Source organism: Hydractinia symbiolongicarpus, chromosome 4 (assembly GCF_029227915.1).
Source record: "Hydractinia symbiolongicarpus strain clone_291-10 chromosome 4, HSymV2.1, whole genome shotgun sequence".
Lineage (NCBI taxonomy): Eukaryota > Metazoa > Cnidaria > Hydrozoa > Anthoathecata > Hydractiniidae > Hydractinia > Hydractinia symbiolongicarpus.
This window is the reverse complement of record NC_079878.1, coordinates 24,811,939-24,830,766: the sequence shown is the minus strand read 5'-3', so window position 1 is coordinate 24,830,766 and position 18,828 is coordinate 24,811,939. Positions and strand designations below refer to the sequence as shown.

Genomic DNA, 18,828 nt, shown 5'->3' with positions numbered 1-18,828 from the left:
GAATTGATCCTTTCTGCCTAACATTCAGCATGAGAATAGGATCGATATCTTATGGGGATTTTCAACAATCGAATTTCACGGCGAATTAGACAGCGAATTGTATCTGAGCATGCGCAGTTTTGTTTGTTATGATTTTGCATCGAAATATTCGCTTTGCTGAAAAGTAGAAACAGTTCCTACTTTTTCGCGCCTAAATGTTTCTTTGCTAGTTTTAGACCAATTAGAGCGCGGTTAACCAATGTAAACAATGAATTTGGCGTCTAATTTATTTTGTCGTGAAAATTAAAAAGCGAATTCGCCGTTCAATTCGCTTCGTGAAAATCCCCCTTTAGGTGGTTGTCTAGTTAAGCGGGTGTTCTGCTTGCACGTTTTCCGTAGCTACTCACCATATAAAAAGCGAACCAACACGAATATACTTTTCCGTAGCAAAGGACGCGAAGCTAGGTCAGAGTTATTTCAACCCTCTTTGAATTTCCGCGCCCGAAGGCGTAGGAAATTCTTTAAAACCGTCGTTTTTTTCTTTCGGAGAATTTTTTTGAGAAAAAATCGACCCTGGGATTTCACGTTGGTCCGTCACAGATGTAAACTTCGTACCCAAGCTCCTTAACTACTGGGAAAGCTAGTATTGACGCTTCAGGCCAAAATTGGTATTTGTTTTCGACAAAATTTGGCACAGTTAACAAAAAAAGTATGCTGAACATAATGGTGACATCAAAATTTTGATTTTTTGTCAACTAATGCCGTTTAAGACCATAAACGTTTCAATCGCAAGACTTTCAACCATGAATGATAGGCTGTATTTTTTGTTAGCAATTTCTTTTAAAATGTGAGTTTATTATGACACGTTTCGTTTTTTTTGCGCTTGTTGTAAGATATAATGTCACTGGTGTGATTTATCTTCAGAGGTTCATGCACCTAACCCCTTCGAATGTTTGGCACAATAACACAACGAATTAGCCGGTTTTCATCAAATATTTTGTTAGCGCGCGGAAATTCTTAGAGCCCCCAGGGCTTCTTGTTGTATTTAATTTGCATTTCTTTTAGATCTATAATTTTCAAACATTTCCATTTCTTGTATGTGCAAATATTTCTACTTTCATTTCTTTGTGATACTGCGACTAAGGACCTAGCTATTAAGTTTGTAGGTGTTGATTTGAAAAAAAATTTATCTCTGAAAGTTATGTTACACAATACAGTATCGTATATAGGGAAGGTATTGTATGGGTAAAGAGATGACCTAAGAAGCAAAGGCTTCATTAGATGCACAGAGCTTGATTCTTATACATTTTTCTGCTCGGGTATACAATACTCTGAATCCTCCACCACAGAGAAGGGACACCCAATCTAAAAACATGCTTATTCATTTTTGCCCTACCGATATGTGTACAAAGATTTTGCGCATGTGCGCTTATTTATGGTGCAGTTTACACAGTCACCATATGAAAAAAGATTTTTCCTGCAAGAGTTTTACCGCAAATTAGTTCGTACATGGTGTTATTGTTTGTTTCTTTAAATTTCCGTTTTATAGAAATTACGTTTTGTACTTTTTAGAAGCGAAATAAAAATGAGTAAACTTAGTCCCTACGATTTGTTTTTGATGTTTCGACAAGATTTGAATAAGATTCAGGTTCCGTCCGAATTTTATACCGCGCAATTAAGGTTTGTATCTTTTCTGACCCTGGGACGGCGATAACGCGGTCCCGGGGTTGGAAAAAAATCAAGATGGATTATTCAAGGTTAGGATTATTTGGACGAATAATTGATTATTTTTTAATTGAAATTACTGTCACATGAAATCATCAAGTAGTAGTGTTTACATTATTTTAAAGCTGTTTTTTTGTTTTATCAAAATTATTCTGGGGATATTTTTTGTAATATTTTAAGTTTTGACGGTTCAAGTTATATTTTATTTTAATCTGTAGTTAAACTTTGTTTGCAGTAATCATGATCTGCTAGCGAAAGTGCTGCGTTGGTTGTGAATCGAAATGACAAATGTTCTCCAGGAGATGTTTTTAGAGATTTTTTTTGACAATTCATGGCAATGTTGTTCCAACGGTTTTTTAACCTTTTTTAATTCTAAAAGCATGTCAGATTTCATTTATAACACATCTTTTTAAACCTGGAGCTTTCTGGGTCAGCTGAAGTGATTTTAGCATCAGTTTTTGAGGTTTCAACTTTGGATGGGGTCAACTATATTTTTCGTAATGGCATCATAGGTAGAGCTCTTTGTTGTTTTTGCGATGCCATTTTCTGCAAAAAGTTTTCCTTTGTTTCATAAAAGTTTTTTGAATATAGAAGCAAGGCCAATGTCTGACAAAATAAGCCATTCACACCAACAGGATACTTACAGTAGGTTTTTGGCTGGACGGTTATTACTAAATAGAAGAACTGTTGACCTTGTTAATTCTCCATGTAATTTTTTACCAAGAGCTCTAACAAATATATTATTATTACATGCAACTATGCAACCTCGTTCCCAGGGGATTTTGCCTTGTTGATGAAGTTTGTTGGCCACTCCGTAATGACGACTCAGGGGCCATTAGACCCTGGGAACGTGGTTGGCAAGTATGCTATTTTCTGCTGGTCAAGATAACATAAGCTTTCTATTGCTGATCTAAACTACTCTTTTTTAGAACTGTAATCTTTATATATGGATGCTGTGACTATAGGGTACAATTCCTCTTTAGGACACCAGGGAGCTGAAATGGGAGGGATAGGACTGGAATCTAATCTTGTACCAAAACTAAAGCATGTTACGTTCTGGTATTGTACCTCCTGTAGACAGGCCACGTTCCATAAGCTATTGTGCACAATTTTTCTTTTCCATTATTACAAAAACAATATGTATGAGTGTTAGGCGGCGAATAACTATGGGATAATAACTTGCGTGTACCAACGCTAGCTAAATGTTTACACTTTGCGGGAGTTCTGAAAATTTTGTTCCCACAAGCCACTTTGCTCGGAGCCAGAGTTGCGCGGTATGAACCTTCGTAATGTAAAATGTCTCTGGAGACGGGTCTGTAATAAATAAGAGTTTTCGAAATAATCCGCCTGTTTTATATTTAAGCTTATTTTATGGTATCATATAATCTTTTTTTCCTTATCCAAAAATCTTGCGTAAAAGTAGCAGCATTTTTAAAAATATCCGTGAAGATCTATCCGAAGGAGTGGCTGGCTGGCTCTCCCTATTCAATTGTAGTCATTTCCATGGTATTTTACGTCTTCTATTATTACCATGGCCGAAGCCTGAGCTCTTCCAGATACACCCGGGAACGAGAATTTTTCTTAGCGATTAAATGTCTAAACTTATTAACAAAACGTGTTTAAGGCATAATATAGCTCTTTTTCAATAACGCTGTATATACATTTCTTGTAATTTTATATTGCGATATGTGTGACTGCGTGCAAAACCTGCCACCACCACAAAATAGACGTATGTATATATGTTTATTCAAGTAATCATACACTAAGCTTGATACATGGGTAAGTTTGAAAAACTAGCTACAATTTATAAGACTGAAGTAAAATCCAAGAGTTTTAAGTGAAATTTCACACGACAGTGAAAAGTGCGACTATTGTTGAATTTAATTTCGGGTAATCTTTTGTGTTCGTGACTTTCAACCATGCTCACTGATCATTACTCCAGAATCAGTCAATTCGACCTACGTGCGCTGACAAACGTGAAATGCAACCCAAAGTGAGTTTCAGTTCGTCTGAAGTGATGACAATTCGTGTCGAATTCTGCTATTAATTTAAATTTGTTACAATGTTTTCATAATTAAGTACATTCTGTATAAAAAAATTTTTTTATCTGTAATAAATAATTTTCAGTAATAAAGATCAGTATATCCTTACTACCGTTAGGTAATATATTTCAGGTCCAACATGACAAAGGGAAATGTTTGAGGGGATTTTTCTTCCGATTTGCTTTTCCATTTCTGTCACCGGTTCTTCAACCATTGAATTACAGGACAGGGCAACCGCTACGACATTACATGATACAAGCTAACTATCACTTCTCATTTGTTTCTCTCAATATGTTACTTTTATGTCGAGTTCACGACATATAGCTACGATGTTCTTTTTAATTCTCAGTGAAGTCAGTCTGGCTGCGCCCTTTGGATACCAACATTCCTTCATGATCTTTACTAAGATTTTCATGGGCTGAAAAATAATGTACAGAGATAATTCAAAAACCAAAACTCTAAAGACACATGAAATCATGCGTAAAATTCAACCACAATCCAATGATGGACGCGGCATGTTCGCAAGATAATCAGAAATGGAGTTTAGTTTCGTCTCTGTGAAGGATGCGTGTAGGGTAAGGGCGGGGTATAAAAGAAGTGAAAAGAACGCGGTTTTCTGCATTTTACGCAGATGTACATCAGTACAATAAATTTTACCTTAGTTCAAAAAATTGAATGACTCTTAATATTTTATTCATAGTAATAATTTTACGTTCTTTCTAAATGACGCGGAGATTTAATTTGCCTTTTTAAATGGGCACCTAAATTAAGGAAGGGAGAATGTTCAGCATTAATGGAGAAAATTGTGAAACTTCTTTTCTCTGCTGCAAGAAATAGGAGAAGAGTTGTTGGGGAGACTTTCAACAACAGAGGCTACTATGCAGCATTCAATTTCCGAGTGGCTATAGAACTTTTAAAGGATAATTAAAGGGTTTAAATTGCCATCATTTTAGAGGACTTTTCTTGAAAAGTGTATGGCTACCTGAATAACATTCTTTACTAAGTAAGATTTTTTACCCCTTTTTTCTCTTTTTTAATGCAATTAAAACTTGTCTGAAAATTATGATATACAAAGTTTGCAAATTTTTAGTTTGCTCTTTGAGTTGAAATTAAAAAACAAAATTTCGTCTGCATGTATGAATGCATATAAGAATTTTTTTTATTTCTGTAAGCGCTTGCTTTGAAAAAATAGTTTTCCTTTATTTTTTCCTGAAAAATAATTGTTAAAAAGTTGGTAAATTTAGTCAGTAAGAAGTTACTAAAAATAAAGTCACTGATATTTCTATCTTCTCATAAGCTGTCTTAGGTCGTAACGTGCAGAATTTTAATGGATTATTTAAGCAGAAATATTTGTAATTCTTTACACATCAAAGTCAAGAAATTTTTAGTCTTTCTGATGGAAGAACTTAAGAGGCGAGTTTATTCTATTGTTCCGCCTACCTCTTCAGTATGCCACTGTTCAGCAAACGCAGGTCTCCTGTTCTCATCACACACTACTTTTTTCATCTCCTCGTGTGATGGATCCGGTTGAACGCAATCGTAATACGGTAACTGGTACTCATCGACATGACCTGAAAGAAAGGTTGCGGTTTGAACATCTTTTGTCAAATAAATTCCCTGATTTTTGAAACCAAATTTTGCTCAAATTTCATTGATTTTTCCTAATTTTTGACAACAAATTCTGCTCCAATCTTCCTGGTTTACTCTATAATCCTATGGAACTATGTTGAAAAGACATTACCTATTGACTTCCCTAAAAGACTCCACACGTTACTTAACAGTGAAGAACAATATATATTGATGGAATTTAAGAACGAGAATAAAATGATACATATGTATAAAAAGGGCCAAATACTGCACAAATTTCCCTAATGTTCCTAAAAGAAGAGGGGAAATTCAGATTCAGGTTAATAAATGATCGCTAGGCAAATGGATCTAAAACCCAAACTCATATATGAACTCTATTCCTACCATCTATCTCAGTTCGACGACAGACCTCCCACGCACATAACCCGAATGCATAAACATCTGCTCTTCGATAGGAATCGAAATACGAAAAGTTCACAATTTCACTTAGTAATTCTGGGGCCTGGTAACGAGTTGTTCCCGTGCGTGTACCGGTAGGCATGTCTACTTTGTCATTGATGGAAGTATGTAACACGGTCAATCCTAAGTCAGCAATAGCACAGGTTTCTAAAGAGTAAATACAAAATTTACATAAACAAATACAATAAAAAGAAGTTTAACATAAACACTAGAAATTTTGTATACATTGCTGAAAGAATGCTAAAAAATATATGTGCATGATACTTTTAAAAGTGACAGTTTTTTAGAAATCGCTCGAAGCAACATTAATTGACACTACGCTTTAGAACAACTGCTATGTCATCTTCATTTCGCAAAATTTTAGTTTTGCATCTACTTAAATTACCTACGCCAACCTGCGTGAAATATTGACAAGTAAAGCTTGACCAGTTCAAAATGCACATCTAATACAAAAAGGGCGTAAATGATTTCTAGTGGGACAATCTTTTTCATTTGACCTATTTTCCATTAATATTTTGCACACTATCGCAGTAGTAGCGTAGTAGACTTAACAAGTGGCCTACAAAATAACACCTAACATCATCATAGCTTTCACAGTAGAACTTTACTAGATTAGTTCACTTACTATTATTTTTTACTAAAATATTTTTGGTTTTCATATCACGATGAGCCATTGCAGGTTTCCCCTCCGTGCCGATCACTTCCATGTGTAGATGGCACAACCCGTTGATCATGCTGTACACCATCTTTAATGTTTCGCGTGGTGTCAAATACTGTTCTTGGAGGAAGTCATACAATGACCCGAACGGATAATATTCAGTGACTAACCAAAGTTGCGTACAAGAACCAGTGTCTTTATTATCTGCAGCAATGAAACCTATAAACAGCAAATCAAATACAATGCAACAGGTAAAAGGGCTGGGTTTTTTTTGTTCCATTTAATAAGACGTCGTAGAAATAGCTGCTACAATTTTACTTGTTGTATTTTGACTGGCTTCAGTTAAATTAAGGCAGTAATTTTTGGATAGATATCATTCACAAAGTTATGTTTTAACTTTATGAAAGTGCGGGTGAATAAAATTCTCCAAAACAACACTGTCAGATATTTTTCGGAAAAAAATAATAAATGCAGTGTCGTATTTTTTGTAAACCACGAAATTTGAATCAAGGTTTCGCATGCCATATCTTATTCTGCAATTTTTTATGTTCAAAATGATATCTGTTTTCATATTTATCTTAATCTAATAAAGCATTTTTACTCGAACGCAAAATAAGTATTTCTCCAGATTTTTTGTGGTCAACCGCGATACAGAAAATATTTAGCTGTTTTTATGTAACAGGATAAACACCTTTGCAATGCAGTTTTTGACATTCAAACAACCAATTGAATTATTACATTCCTACCTAAAACATTTTCATGACGTAACATTGTTGTTTGGTAAATTTGTGCTTCCCTAAACCACGACGCTTCTTCATTGGACGAAAATATTTTCACAGCCACTTCCTGACCGTGCCAAGTTCCTCGATGGACCGAACCGAATCTACCAGCGCCGATTCGCTCATGCAGGAGGACTTGCCGTGCGATAGTGCGTTGCACCAGCAAAGTCAAGCCGGCTCCGCTTCCTATAATGTTAAAAGTCGAACGATGAGCAAGATAAAGCAAAACTCGTGTGATTGTGTAAGTCAAAAAAAAAAATCATTCAGATGAAACAATTCCGTTGGTCTCGCCAGGACTTAAATTATTATATAAAAAAACTTCTATAATTCGGTGTCATATAATTCGAAAACTTATTTAAATGGAAAGTTTGTTTTGTCTCTTGATAAGCTAGCCTTAGTCATGCAATGCGAAATACAGAGCATGTTTTTTCTGTACAAAATCAAACTCATTGAAAAAAGAAACAAGATTTAAATTAAGAACAATACGAGACTTGCTTCATCTAGGACATAAGTTTTAAGTAGGAAACGCTTAACAGATTGTTTTAATTTTTAATGCAAAATCAAGAAAAAGTTTCGCAAAGTCATTCTCAACTATGAGTGTCATTTTCATGAAGAATAAGGTTAGAAGATCTAACATCCTTCAATTTGAATACTGATGCAATTCGAACAGATGCTTTCGTCCATGAATTCTGCATTATTTTTTGACCAGTCGCAGGTGCTTTTTGAGTTGCAATAAACTTTATAGCAACGTCATTGGTTCACATGATTTTTACAACCCCATTCTGTTTGTTAAAGACGCCAATGACTAACAGTTTTAATTAACAAACTCTTAACATGCCGCATAAAACAAGTTTTGCTGATTTTCCCAAACTTCTTGCCACTGTTGTCAAACTTCCTGATTTTTCCATCTTGCAAAAGCAGAAAGCATTACCTGACGTGGTGCAATCAACAAGGTTAATACCATTGATTTCGTCAAGTCTTTGTGTCAACAAGTGATTTTCTTCAGCTATCCTCCGCATTAATCTCTTCTTTCTTCTATCTTTGTACAACACGAACAAAGTTGCAAGTAAAAATATGAGCGAAGCTGGAACGGCAATCGCAGCTGCAGTAGGTATAGATATGATCTCTTTACTCTTTGTTGGTGGCAATGACGTTCCTTCTAGTAAATGATGATCTATTAAAACACAAACAGACATAGATGTCACTTAAAATCAAGGTTTAATGGAAACAAAACAAGGCAATTACAAATGGATCTAGAATAGAAGGGCAAATTTTTAAAAAAATATCATTTTGATTTTAATGATATTTTTAATAATGCAATTACCATGGGTTCTATATCAGATCTTAATCCCTCCCCGATTATCACTTTTCATTAATCTTTCATTTCAATTAATAGACTGTGAAAATATGGTTAGCATAATTTGTTTGTTTCAAAAAAGAAAGAGAATCATTTATGAGCAAACCTCCTTCCTTGTACAAACATATTTTTTTTTTTTTTGGTTTCCTGTGAATGGTAGTATGCCACCTATAACAATTATGCAAACAAAAAGTCGACAGGTAAGTTTTGTAGTGGCAATGACAAAAAGTTTTTTTTTACAAAATATTGTCACTAAATCAAGAAAAAAATGATTTCCTTGAAACATAAATCTACTAAATTTATTAATGAAAAATAAATACGCTGAATATAAAAAATGTTGAAAAAGAGATTTTAACAGTCACTTTTTTTTTAATTATTAGAGGCATGAGCTAATTGCATCATTTTTTGAACAATTGCTATCAGCCTGAAGTATTTTAGTAATCTGGGTAACTCTGTACTTCTATTAGGAAGAGCACAAATCATGGTTGCCTTTTTTTGACCACTACAAGAAATTGTGGGCAGCATATAATGGCATTTGGCTGCAATCTTTGTTAACATATCAGCAGTTAAGAGCTGAGAGAAATGAAAAAGGCTGTTTCAGTAAAAATATAACATATGTATATCGTATGCAAATGTACATGACATACCTTCGATAAATTCCAGATCATCTTTTCCTACATTTTTGTTACACATGTCACCTTTACAGCAATTAATCAATCTTTCATGTTTGTGTGCATTTTTGATCTCAAAACAATGAGTCAATCTAATGCACCCTTTTTCCATATGACCATTTTTGTGCAACACTGTATAACATTCGTGAAGTTTGGGATTGCGTGGACAGACATTGTTTATACAGGTACCACCATCCACCCCTCGCAACTTTGTATTTTCGTTATTACAATAACATTGTCCATTACCAACCCCTCCATTACCAAAAACTACAAAAATATATGTAAAAGTAAAGGGCATATTTTTAAAGTTTCAACATTTAATAAGCTGTAATGTTAATTGTAAATGTGACATATAGATTTTACATTCTCCCCTTTTATACATTTCGTGAAGTAGATTTTAATAGCTCCTTATCAACTTTCAAAATTTACTTGCACAAGGGGAAGAAGTTGGATTTTCTTTTATCTAGAAACCTAATATGCAAGACTATTTATAGTTAGCCTAAAAACACACTTGAATTCAGAAATTCTATGTGACCTAAACACTACGATGAAAATTTGTCTTGTTCGAGGTATACATCAGTGCCTATTTGCTTGGGCTAAAAAGTGAAAGCAACTGTTTGTGCAATATCTATATTATAATACCCGTATACGTCTGTCTGTCTGTCCATCTGTCACGCGAAATGGTAGCTTAGCTGCGCAGGTAGCGAGACACACGCAATGCAGTATAAAAAGGACGGACGAACCCGTGGAGTTTTTCATGGGCTAACAACTATACTTTATATTTTTTCAATTCTTTAACTTGTTGCAGATAAAAAAATAAAAAATGTTTGACAAGTTAAAGAACTCAAACAACTACATCACATTGCACCTGCTATTATGTAGGTTTTTGCATGAAAATAGTGTTTCTTCGACCAAACTAACAGATTAAAAATTCAGGAAGACATTTCCAGAACAATCTACAAAGTGCAGAAAAATAGAAAGAATACTGAAAATGCATTTTCCAACAATTTTGAATGCCTAATTTCCATGATTTAACCTTATTTATCAAACATAGCTGGAGATACAATTTTTTCACAAAAATTTATTTTATAACTTTAATCATCATATCATCACCATCACCATCACCATCACCATCACCATCACCATCACCATCACCATCACCATCACCATCATCATCATCATCATCAGCACCACCACCACCACCACTTCTTCCTGCTTCACTGCCCATGTCTCACTACCATAACACTTCTTGCACAGGCCTCATACAACCTACACTCAATTGACGAGACTCTGCTAGTCAACAAAGGAAGTAATTCTCTGAACTTTTTCTAAGCAGAACCTATCCTGCAAGTAACACTTCTTCCAACACCCCCTTCACTGCCCAACATATCATCTAAGTAACAGAAGTTCTCAAATATCTCTAACGAGCCACTGTTGTACATCATTAAAGCTGGAAATACTTCATTCTCTATAACCTTCCACCAATACTACTGACTTTATGTACTCAATGCTTGCAAGTCTGACAAAAAATTGAGTTACTACCAACCCCTTTCCTGTGAAACCCAAAAGGCCACTTTCCAACTACAACGTCACACTTGGCTTCAATGCTACTAATCATGACTTTAGACTTTGCTGTGTTCACCCTTAGCCCTTTTTCTTCTAGTCCCTTAAGCATATGTAATTACTTGTTCTATTCCCCTAGCTACCTGATTGCACAAATTTTGGTGGGAAATATAATATACTCTTACAGCATGTGTTAAGAGGGTGCCGACTCGCCAAAAGCGTCGTATATGTGAGGGCGGCTGTGGGTTTTTTCAAGCTTTTTGTCTGTAATCGCCCAGAAAGCCTGGACCTGTCCAAACCGCCTGAAATGCAACTTGCACGAGATCATTGTTGTCATTTAAATTTTGTGGAGAAGAAGGAAGGTGCTATTTTGTTGTCGTACTCATAGTTTACTATTTGTGGGATTTTATTACAGCTATTTATCAAAAAAATGATATAAAAAAGAGTTTTTTTCAGCACTCTTCCACTACCACTGCTCGACATTAAAAGAATAAATTAGACACAGACATGTCAACTCACAAGCATTAAGCGTGTATAACACACACATTTTCTTTACCTCACACACTGAAAGAATATTGTTAAAGTCACATAATTTCTTTTAAAAAAGCAAGAACCTCTATTTTCGCAAATTTCTTCATCTCGAGTCTCTTTATATGATAAAGAAAATCGATTTTGTCTCTTCTCTTCCAATTTACCCTTTGTACCACTCATCAAATCGATTTCACACTTTTTCTCAGATCTTTTTTTCTATGTACACCAGTTACAAGCATACTAAGACTACAGTACAGTCTGAATGTAATCTACCGCGTACATGCTAATATCACACCTTTGCGTGGAGGATGACAGTCGTTTCTCTTTTGTTATAATTAAATCCCTTAAGGGTTTTGCGAGTTTATATTTGCGTGTTAAAAAACAATGCGCTCGCGAAGATATATCGAAGCAATTATATTTCTTGTAATAGCGAGATGCATTGTGTAAATGTATTGATAAGCTATTCCCTTAAGTATTAGCATGAAGTAATTAAATAATAAAAATCCTTTGGCGGAGTTTTATAATACATTTCGTGAGAATGTATTGTTGATTTAATTACTTAAAAAGATTCCAGCGCATTTAATTTAAGAAACATACGAGAAGCATTGTTCACAACTATTAAATGTTGCTTTATGTTTATATATTTTTAAAATGCGATCTAAAAAAAACATTTCTATCGCCGCTTTTTGTTTATGAACTTTTAAAATGCGAACCTAAAAAAATATTTCTATCGCTGCTATTCGTTTTTAAACTTTTAAAATGCGATCTAAAAAACTTTTAAAATGCGATTTAAAAAAACATTTCTATCGCCGCTTTTCGTTTATAAACTTTTAAAATGCGATCTTAAAAAACATTTCCATCGCCGCTTTTCGATTTTAAACTTTTAAAATGCGATCTTAAAAAACATTTCTATTGCCGCTTTGCGTTTATAAACTTTTAAAATGAGATCTTAAAAAACATTTCTATCGCCGCTTTTCGTTTATAAAATTTTAAAATGCGATTTAAAAAACATTTCTATCGCCGCTTTTCGATTTTAAACTTTTAAAATGTGATCTAAAAAAACATTTCTATCGCCGCTTTACGTTTATAAATTTTTAAAATGCGATCTAAACGCTTAATTACCGCAATTAAAAATTTCAAAAGAGTTCGCCCAAAAAAGATTGCTAAAATTGATCTTGCAACCTATTGTGATTAAACAATCGATCGCGAGGGGTCATTGTTTATCAACGAGGCAATTTTTTTCTTAAGAAAACAATAGCTATCGCAATGTTATTGTTCTGTGTAACTATTTATGCAATTTTTGCGTCCGCGGTAGATTACATTCAGACTGTACTGTATGTTCACACATTGCAGATAGGTTTCATTTCGGAATTGTTTTGTTCCGGAATGACGTGGGTACATGATTTTCGAAAAACAGAGGAGCGGAATCATTTCATTATTTATAGCAAAACAGAATCATCCCGTTTCGCATATCAGATAGCTTCGAAACCGTGTGAACGCGAGGCCTACCTGCAACAAAAATTATTTCGGAACGACATGTATCCGCAATGTGTGAACATAGTCTAAATTCGTCCCGTGTTTTTCTCGTCCCGCGGCATTCAAAAATGGCGGGTTAAATAACCGTCCAAAAGTAACACCAATTCAATATATTTGTCAAATAGTTAAATGGCGGTATAGGTGTGCGGAAGTGCATTTTCCAACGATCTAAAGCGTCCAATTTTAAAAATTCTCCGTACAGCGCCTCCAGGAGATAGTAACAATAAAATTTGTCACGCATTAGGAAGTAGTAAGTTGGCGTTTCTGTAAACATGGTAGTAAATGTTTAAAAAAATGTTGTTTCGGGCTGATTCGGACTTCTCTGGGCAAAATTTAAAGTTTTTTTTTAAATCCTGGAAATCATCCGGCAGTCCTGTGGTGTTTGAGGCGTTTTCAGCGAGTCAGCACCCTTGTCATATGCTTTAAATGTGTCTATGACGAGAAACTGTCATGGGAAAGGGTGTCGATTAGCCGGATACGCCTGAAAAATTGCGTCCATTTTATTTATTTATTTATTCGCGAATATTTATACAGGATAAAAAACTTCAGTTTCTAAATACAATATTTTCAAAATATTTTATATAAAGAAACTGTTATCAGTGTTTGTTCTGTTATAAGCTTACATTTAAAACATAAACAGCATAAAGGCAGAAAATTAAAGGGTAAAATAGGTAAGAATACTGAAAAAACATTACGAATAAGATCTGGAAAAAGACAGTGAATTGTGAAAATTAACTCCAGATAAACTCAATAAAAATAAATTATGACAAACATAAGATAAAAGATAAAAGTCTGTTCAGCATACATAGAAATCGAAATAGAATAGTGTTAAAATAAGACCAGAATAATTATTGTAGAAGCGATTTTCGTTCTGTTAAAGATAAATTATTAAATAATTTAGTACCACCATAAAAAAACCAGATCTTGCGAATTCAAGCTTCAATGCTGGCAAAGGTTTCGTCACATAACTCTTTGTTTAGACATTTTATAACCGGAGAACGGACTTGTTGTCCAATAACCTATACGATAGGCTGAACTGGTGTTCCAACTATCCTTTCAGCACGGCGTTTAATCGAAGAGAACTTCCGTCATTGGGTTTCGGTGAAGCAGGTCTTGATAGTTGAGCTGTAGGTTATGATGGCAAGATCATCATCTTGTAGATGAGAGTGGCAGCCTCGATGGTCAGGCTCATTCGTACGTTGGACAGGATTCTCAATCAACCACATGCTTTCTTGACGGCTCGATCAAAGTTGGCTGTTAAAGACAGGTGGTTATCGAGCAGGTTACCAAGATAGACATACTCAGTAACGAAGTTAATACGGGTGTTGTTGTTAACGATATTGAGCTCCCTTCTGTTTCTTTTCAGACGTTGGGAAGTTCCAAACAGCATAACTTCCGTCTTCCCTTTTTTAAAGTTCAGCAACAGTTCATTTTGTTCACAGTATCTACCCACACTTGTCATATCCTCGTTCAAGGTGTTTTCAATGGTTTGAATGTCTTTACCAGCAAACAAGAGAACAGTGTCATCCGCGTACTGAAAGATATCACACTTGCTGATACTTTCTTTTATATCATTGAAGATCGTGATGAATAGGAGGGGACCCAAGATTGATCCTTGTGGTACACCAAAAGTAACAAAACAGTTATTTGAAAGTAAACCATTTAGCTCAACATGTTGGGATCTGTTGAACAAGTAGTCAGTAAACTATGACAGATCAGGTCCACTGATTCCATACAACATTAACTTTTCGAGTAGAATACTGTGACCGATGGTGTCAAAGGCTTTAGATAGGTCAAGAAACAAACTATCGACCATGGAGCCATTATCAACGTTTTTGCAAATTGTGTCACAAAACAAGGTGGTGGCGAGTTTAGTGGAACGTTTTTTAGGGAATCCATATTGACAGTCACTAAGAAGGTTGTTTGTCTCAAGATACTCATACATTTGCTTGTGTACAACTTTCTCCAGAAGCTTCGACAAAACAGGGAGTACAGAGATCGGTCGGTAGTTTTCAACATGTTCTGCAGGAGATTCTGTGGAAGACAATCAACTCCAGCAGCCTTGTTCCTTTTGAGATTTCGAAGTTCTTTTTCAATGGAGACGGACGATATATAAGAAAATTTATAAAAAATTTATAAAAAATTTATAAATAGTATAAATAAATATAAAAATTTATAAAAAGTCGATCAAGGGATAAGCTGTTTTTTCAAAACAGAAACAAGGGTCGAAAAATACTCATCAAAGTAATTTACGTGGTGCTTTGCATCATCAGTTCTTGGAGAAGATACTTTGGGTTTGGTTGGAAAGATTAACTTGATAGTATTCCAGAACTTGCGTGGGTTCAGGCGGTTATCATTGAGCATTCTTTGATTGTACGATGCTTTGGCTTTCCGCACAGCACTGGTACACTGATTACGCTGAACTTTATACTCATTCCAGCATGCTTCATCGTTGCTTGCTCTTGCTCTACGTAGCAATCAGTCCCTCGCTTTCATTTGTCGTTTAAGGGGCTCGTCGATCCATGGACAGGGTTTTCCTCGGACTCGTTTCTCAATCAGTGGTGCATGTTTGCGAAACGCATTTTTCTGCTGGGTAGAGAGGTATTCAACGGATTTGTTTACCTGATTGGAATTGTAGCAGTCAATTTGGCGATTGTCATTTACAAGTAGCTCAGGATTATAATTAGAGTAGCCTAGCATTTGATTACACGCGCTAGATATTTCTGTGTGTTAATTTTACGTGTAAGGCAAATCAAATTGTGATCACTGAGACTTGTGCTGACGACATTAACTGTTGGATAGGAGTTTGGTTTGTTGACAAAAATCAAGTCAATTAACGATGACGTGTCTTTTGTAATTCTTGTAGCAGTTTTGACGAGCTGTTTGAATCCATAGGAAGACATTTGGCTTTTGAAATCCTTTGAGACGTTACTGTGACTATAATCAACGTTGAAATCACCCATTATAATAGTCTCCTTTTGTTCTTTGTTAACTTTCGTGATTGTAATCTTTTTTCTCCAAATTATTTCAAGTGAAGCGTTTTTAAGACCTTTTCTGTGTGTGTGTACATAATGTTGTTTTTGATGTATAATCCAACTCCGCCGTCTAATCCCTCCAAGCGAGATTTTCTCAAACCATCAATAAAAACTGCATCAACACAACTATCATTTTGTAAATGTGTCTCAGAAAGACTAAATATATCCATCTCATTATGTGTAGATATAAATTCTTAAACTTCAGTAATGTTGTTTTCCAGCCCACGAATGTTTTGATGAGCTATTTTCAAACCCCTACGCGAGAGAGTTTGTTTAAATTCATCTTTAGTAAGTGATTTCGACACAACAAAACAAGCTTCGCCATTTCCACAAGAGAGAATACAAAAAATCAATACAAAAAATAGAATAAATTTTTGAGAAGCAACAGCAACTGCTCCTGCCGCCATCATGAAAATTACCAACGCAAGGGCAAGTTCAGCGTTTTAACAAAAAAAAGTATTCTCCCAAAAAAGCCTGCAAATACCCAAACATGCCCTAAAAAGCACCTTCTTTCCTGTATTCCACATAGTATGTTACCAGAAATTTCGAGATGCTGCGGTCGAGTATGGGCAGTTTCAGAGTGCAACCACCAATTTAATTAGAAAGTTGGCCAAACTCGCCCTTATATATGAGACCGTTTGCGGCTTATTGGCACCCTAAAACTGTGGTTTTATTTCCTCAGCCTGAGCTATGTCTATCCTACTGCATTAAGACCATAGTATGTATTTATATTTATACCATAAAATCGTACTTATTTCGCTACAAACACTATTCATTCATTTTTATTCATTCATTCATTCATTCATTCGACTCAATGAGGAAAAAAAGAGGGTTTGCGAAGTCAAACATGTTATACTATCTGAAAACATTCATTACTGATATATAAGGTAAAAATAGGTCTATAACACCCTTAAATATATAAAACAGATTAAATTAAAACGCATAAGTACCTGTTTTGAACTGTTTAAAAGTCAAATACAATAATAACAAACAGTGAATCATACACCTCTTGAACTCCGCCATTTTCGTCTGACTTATTATTATTGTCAATCTGGCTCGGACTGCACATATGCAACATCTTTTCCGTTCAAAAACGTTAAAGGAGCTACGAACGGCTTTGACTTCATTTAGCACCGGGCTAAGTGGTCCCGCCACACGACGTACAACATAATTAGCACCCCTTCACACTTTATCGACATAAAAAGTCCGAGAGACGTTCATTGACAATACTCCAACCAAATAGACCCGACAGATGAACCCTCATTATCCGACATTCTCTCTATCGCTACATAACAAATACATATATTTTCTGTCGATGGCCATAACTAACGTAATATCGCAAAATAATGCATAAAACGTTCATAATACTCTCTATCGCTACATAACAAATGCACATTCTCCCTGAAGATAGGCCATAACCAACGTAATATGCCACAATATTTCGCATAACTGTAATAATACTCTTCATCGCCTTAACCAAATATAAACAGGCGAAAGTCCTAATGCTCGCCAATCTGAGAAAAACGTTGTTTTATAAGGAAGACAAGATTTAATGTTGGATACATATCCATACACAAGCAGAAACGATATTTTGCACAATACACTGTCGCAAAGAGACTTTGGAAAGTCGTAATATCAGCCAACCTGAGGGAACACGTTGTACTATAGAATAGACAAACATTGAGGTAGGATACACATCCATACAAAAATAAAAATGATAATTTGGATAAATGGCGTTCCGCGAAAAGACATATTCAAGTCCTAATATCAGCTAATCTAAGGAATCGCGCTGTTCTATAAAATAGACAAGGTTTGAGGCTGGACACATATCCAAACACATACAGAAACGAGATTTTGTTCAAATACCCTTTTGCAAAAGGACATATGACCAGCCCTATTGCAGGCTAAGCAAAGAGACTCTTTTGTACTGTATATTGAACAGGCGGTAGTGTTCTATGCTCACCGATAGCTAATAGAATAGATATTTTGGAGTATTACATTCCCGCGAAACCACGTAAAGTATGTCAATCTGAGACAAGACGTTATACTATAAAATTAACAGGCCGTAGTGCTCTGCACTTATCCACACAACAGTTGAAACAAGTATCCTTGCGGAAAATATGACATTTCAAAAGTCCTAAAGTAGACCAATCAAGACTTTACATAGTAAAAAACTACCTTTGATGTTGGGTACACATCTATTTACCAATATAAATAATATTATGGCAAATGTTATTGCAAAAAAATTTCCTGCGAAATTACACATCAAAAGTCCTGCAACAGACCAATCAAAGGGAAGACCTTACACTATAAACTAAACAAACACTGATGTTGGATACACGTCAATACACAAACCGACACTATATTTTGAACAAATACCCTCCCGCGATATAACACATCAAAAATTCTAAAGTAGACTAACCAATATGAAGACTTTACACTATAATTGAACAAAAGTTGAGGTTGGACACACATCTATGCACCAATAAAAATGATTTTTGGGCCAAATATCCTCCAAGAAAATGACACATCAAAAGTCCTAAAGCAGACCAATCAAAGGTGAGACTTTTCACTTTAAATTAAACAAGCAGTGACGTTGGATGCACATCTATGCACCAATACAAGCCATATTCTGGGCAAATACTCTCTCGCAAATGACACAGTAAAAGTCTTAAAGCTGTTAGATTTGAGGAAAGACGTTATACTGGGGCAGAGATCTTTTGTTATGTAACAGAAAATTTGAAATAAGAATAATGTATTACGGATATTTTTGGTTATTTTAGTGTATGATCTACATCTTAAATTTGTTTTTTGCCTCTGGATTTACGCGAAAGTACCAAAAATGTAAAATGTCAGATGAGGTCTTAGAATTCGAAATTGGACCTAACAAGGTGGGTGGATGGGTG

General features: G+C 35.1%; 1 protein-coding gene across 1 annotated transcript; it reads right to left on the bottom strand.

Annotated features, from left to right (window-relative positions):
- Positions 1–3,734: 3,734 nt before the first annotated feature.
- Positions 3,735–17,011, bottom strand: LOC130641987 (activin receptor type-1C-like). The gene is made up of 8 exons (XM_057449040.1): positions 16,873–17,011; positions 9,234–9,524; positions 8,161–8,403; positions 7,197–7,415; positions 6,418–6,669; positions 5,718–5,939; positions 5,187–5,317; positions 3,735–4,164 (listed from the first exon to the last, which is right to left on the bottom strand). The coding sequence occupies exons 1-8, from the start codon at positions 16,943–16,945 to the stop codon at positions 4,033–4,035; spliced, it is 1,563 nt and encodes a 520-aa protein (XP_057305023.1). The 5' UTR covers positions 16,946–17,011; the 3' UTR covers positions 3,735–4,032.
- Between the last annotated feature and the right edge of the window lie 1,817 nt (positions 17,012–18,828).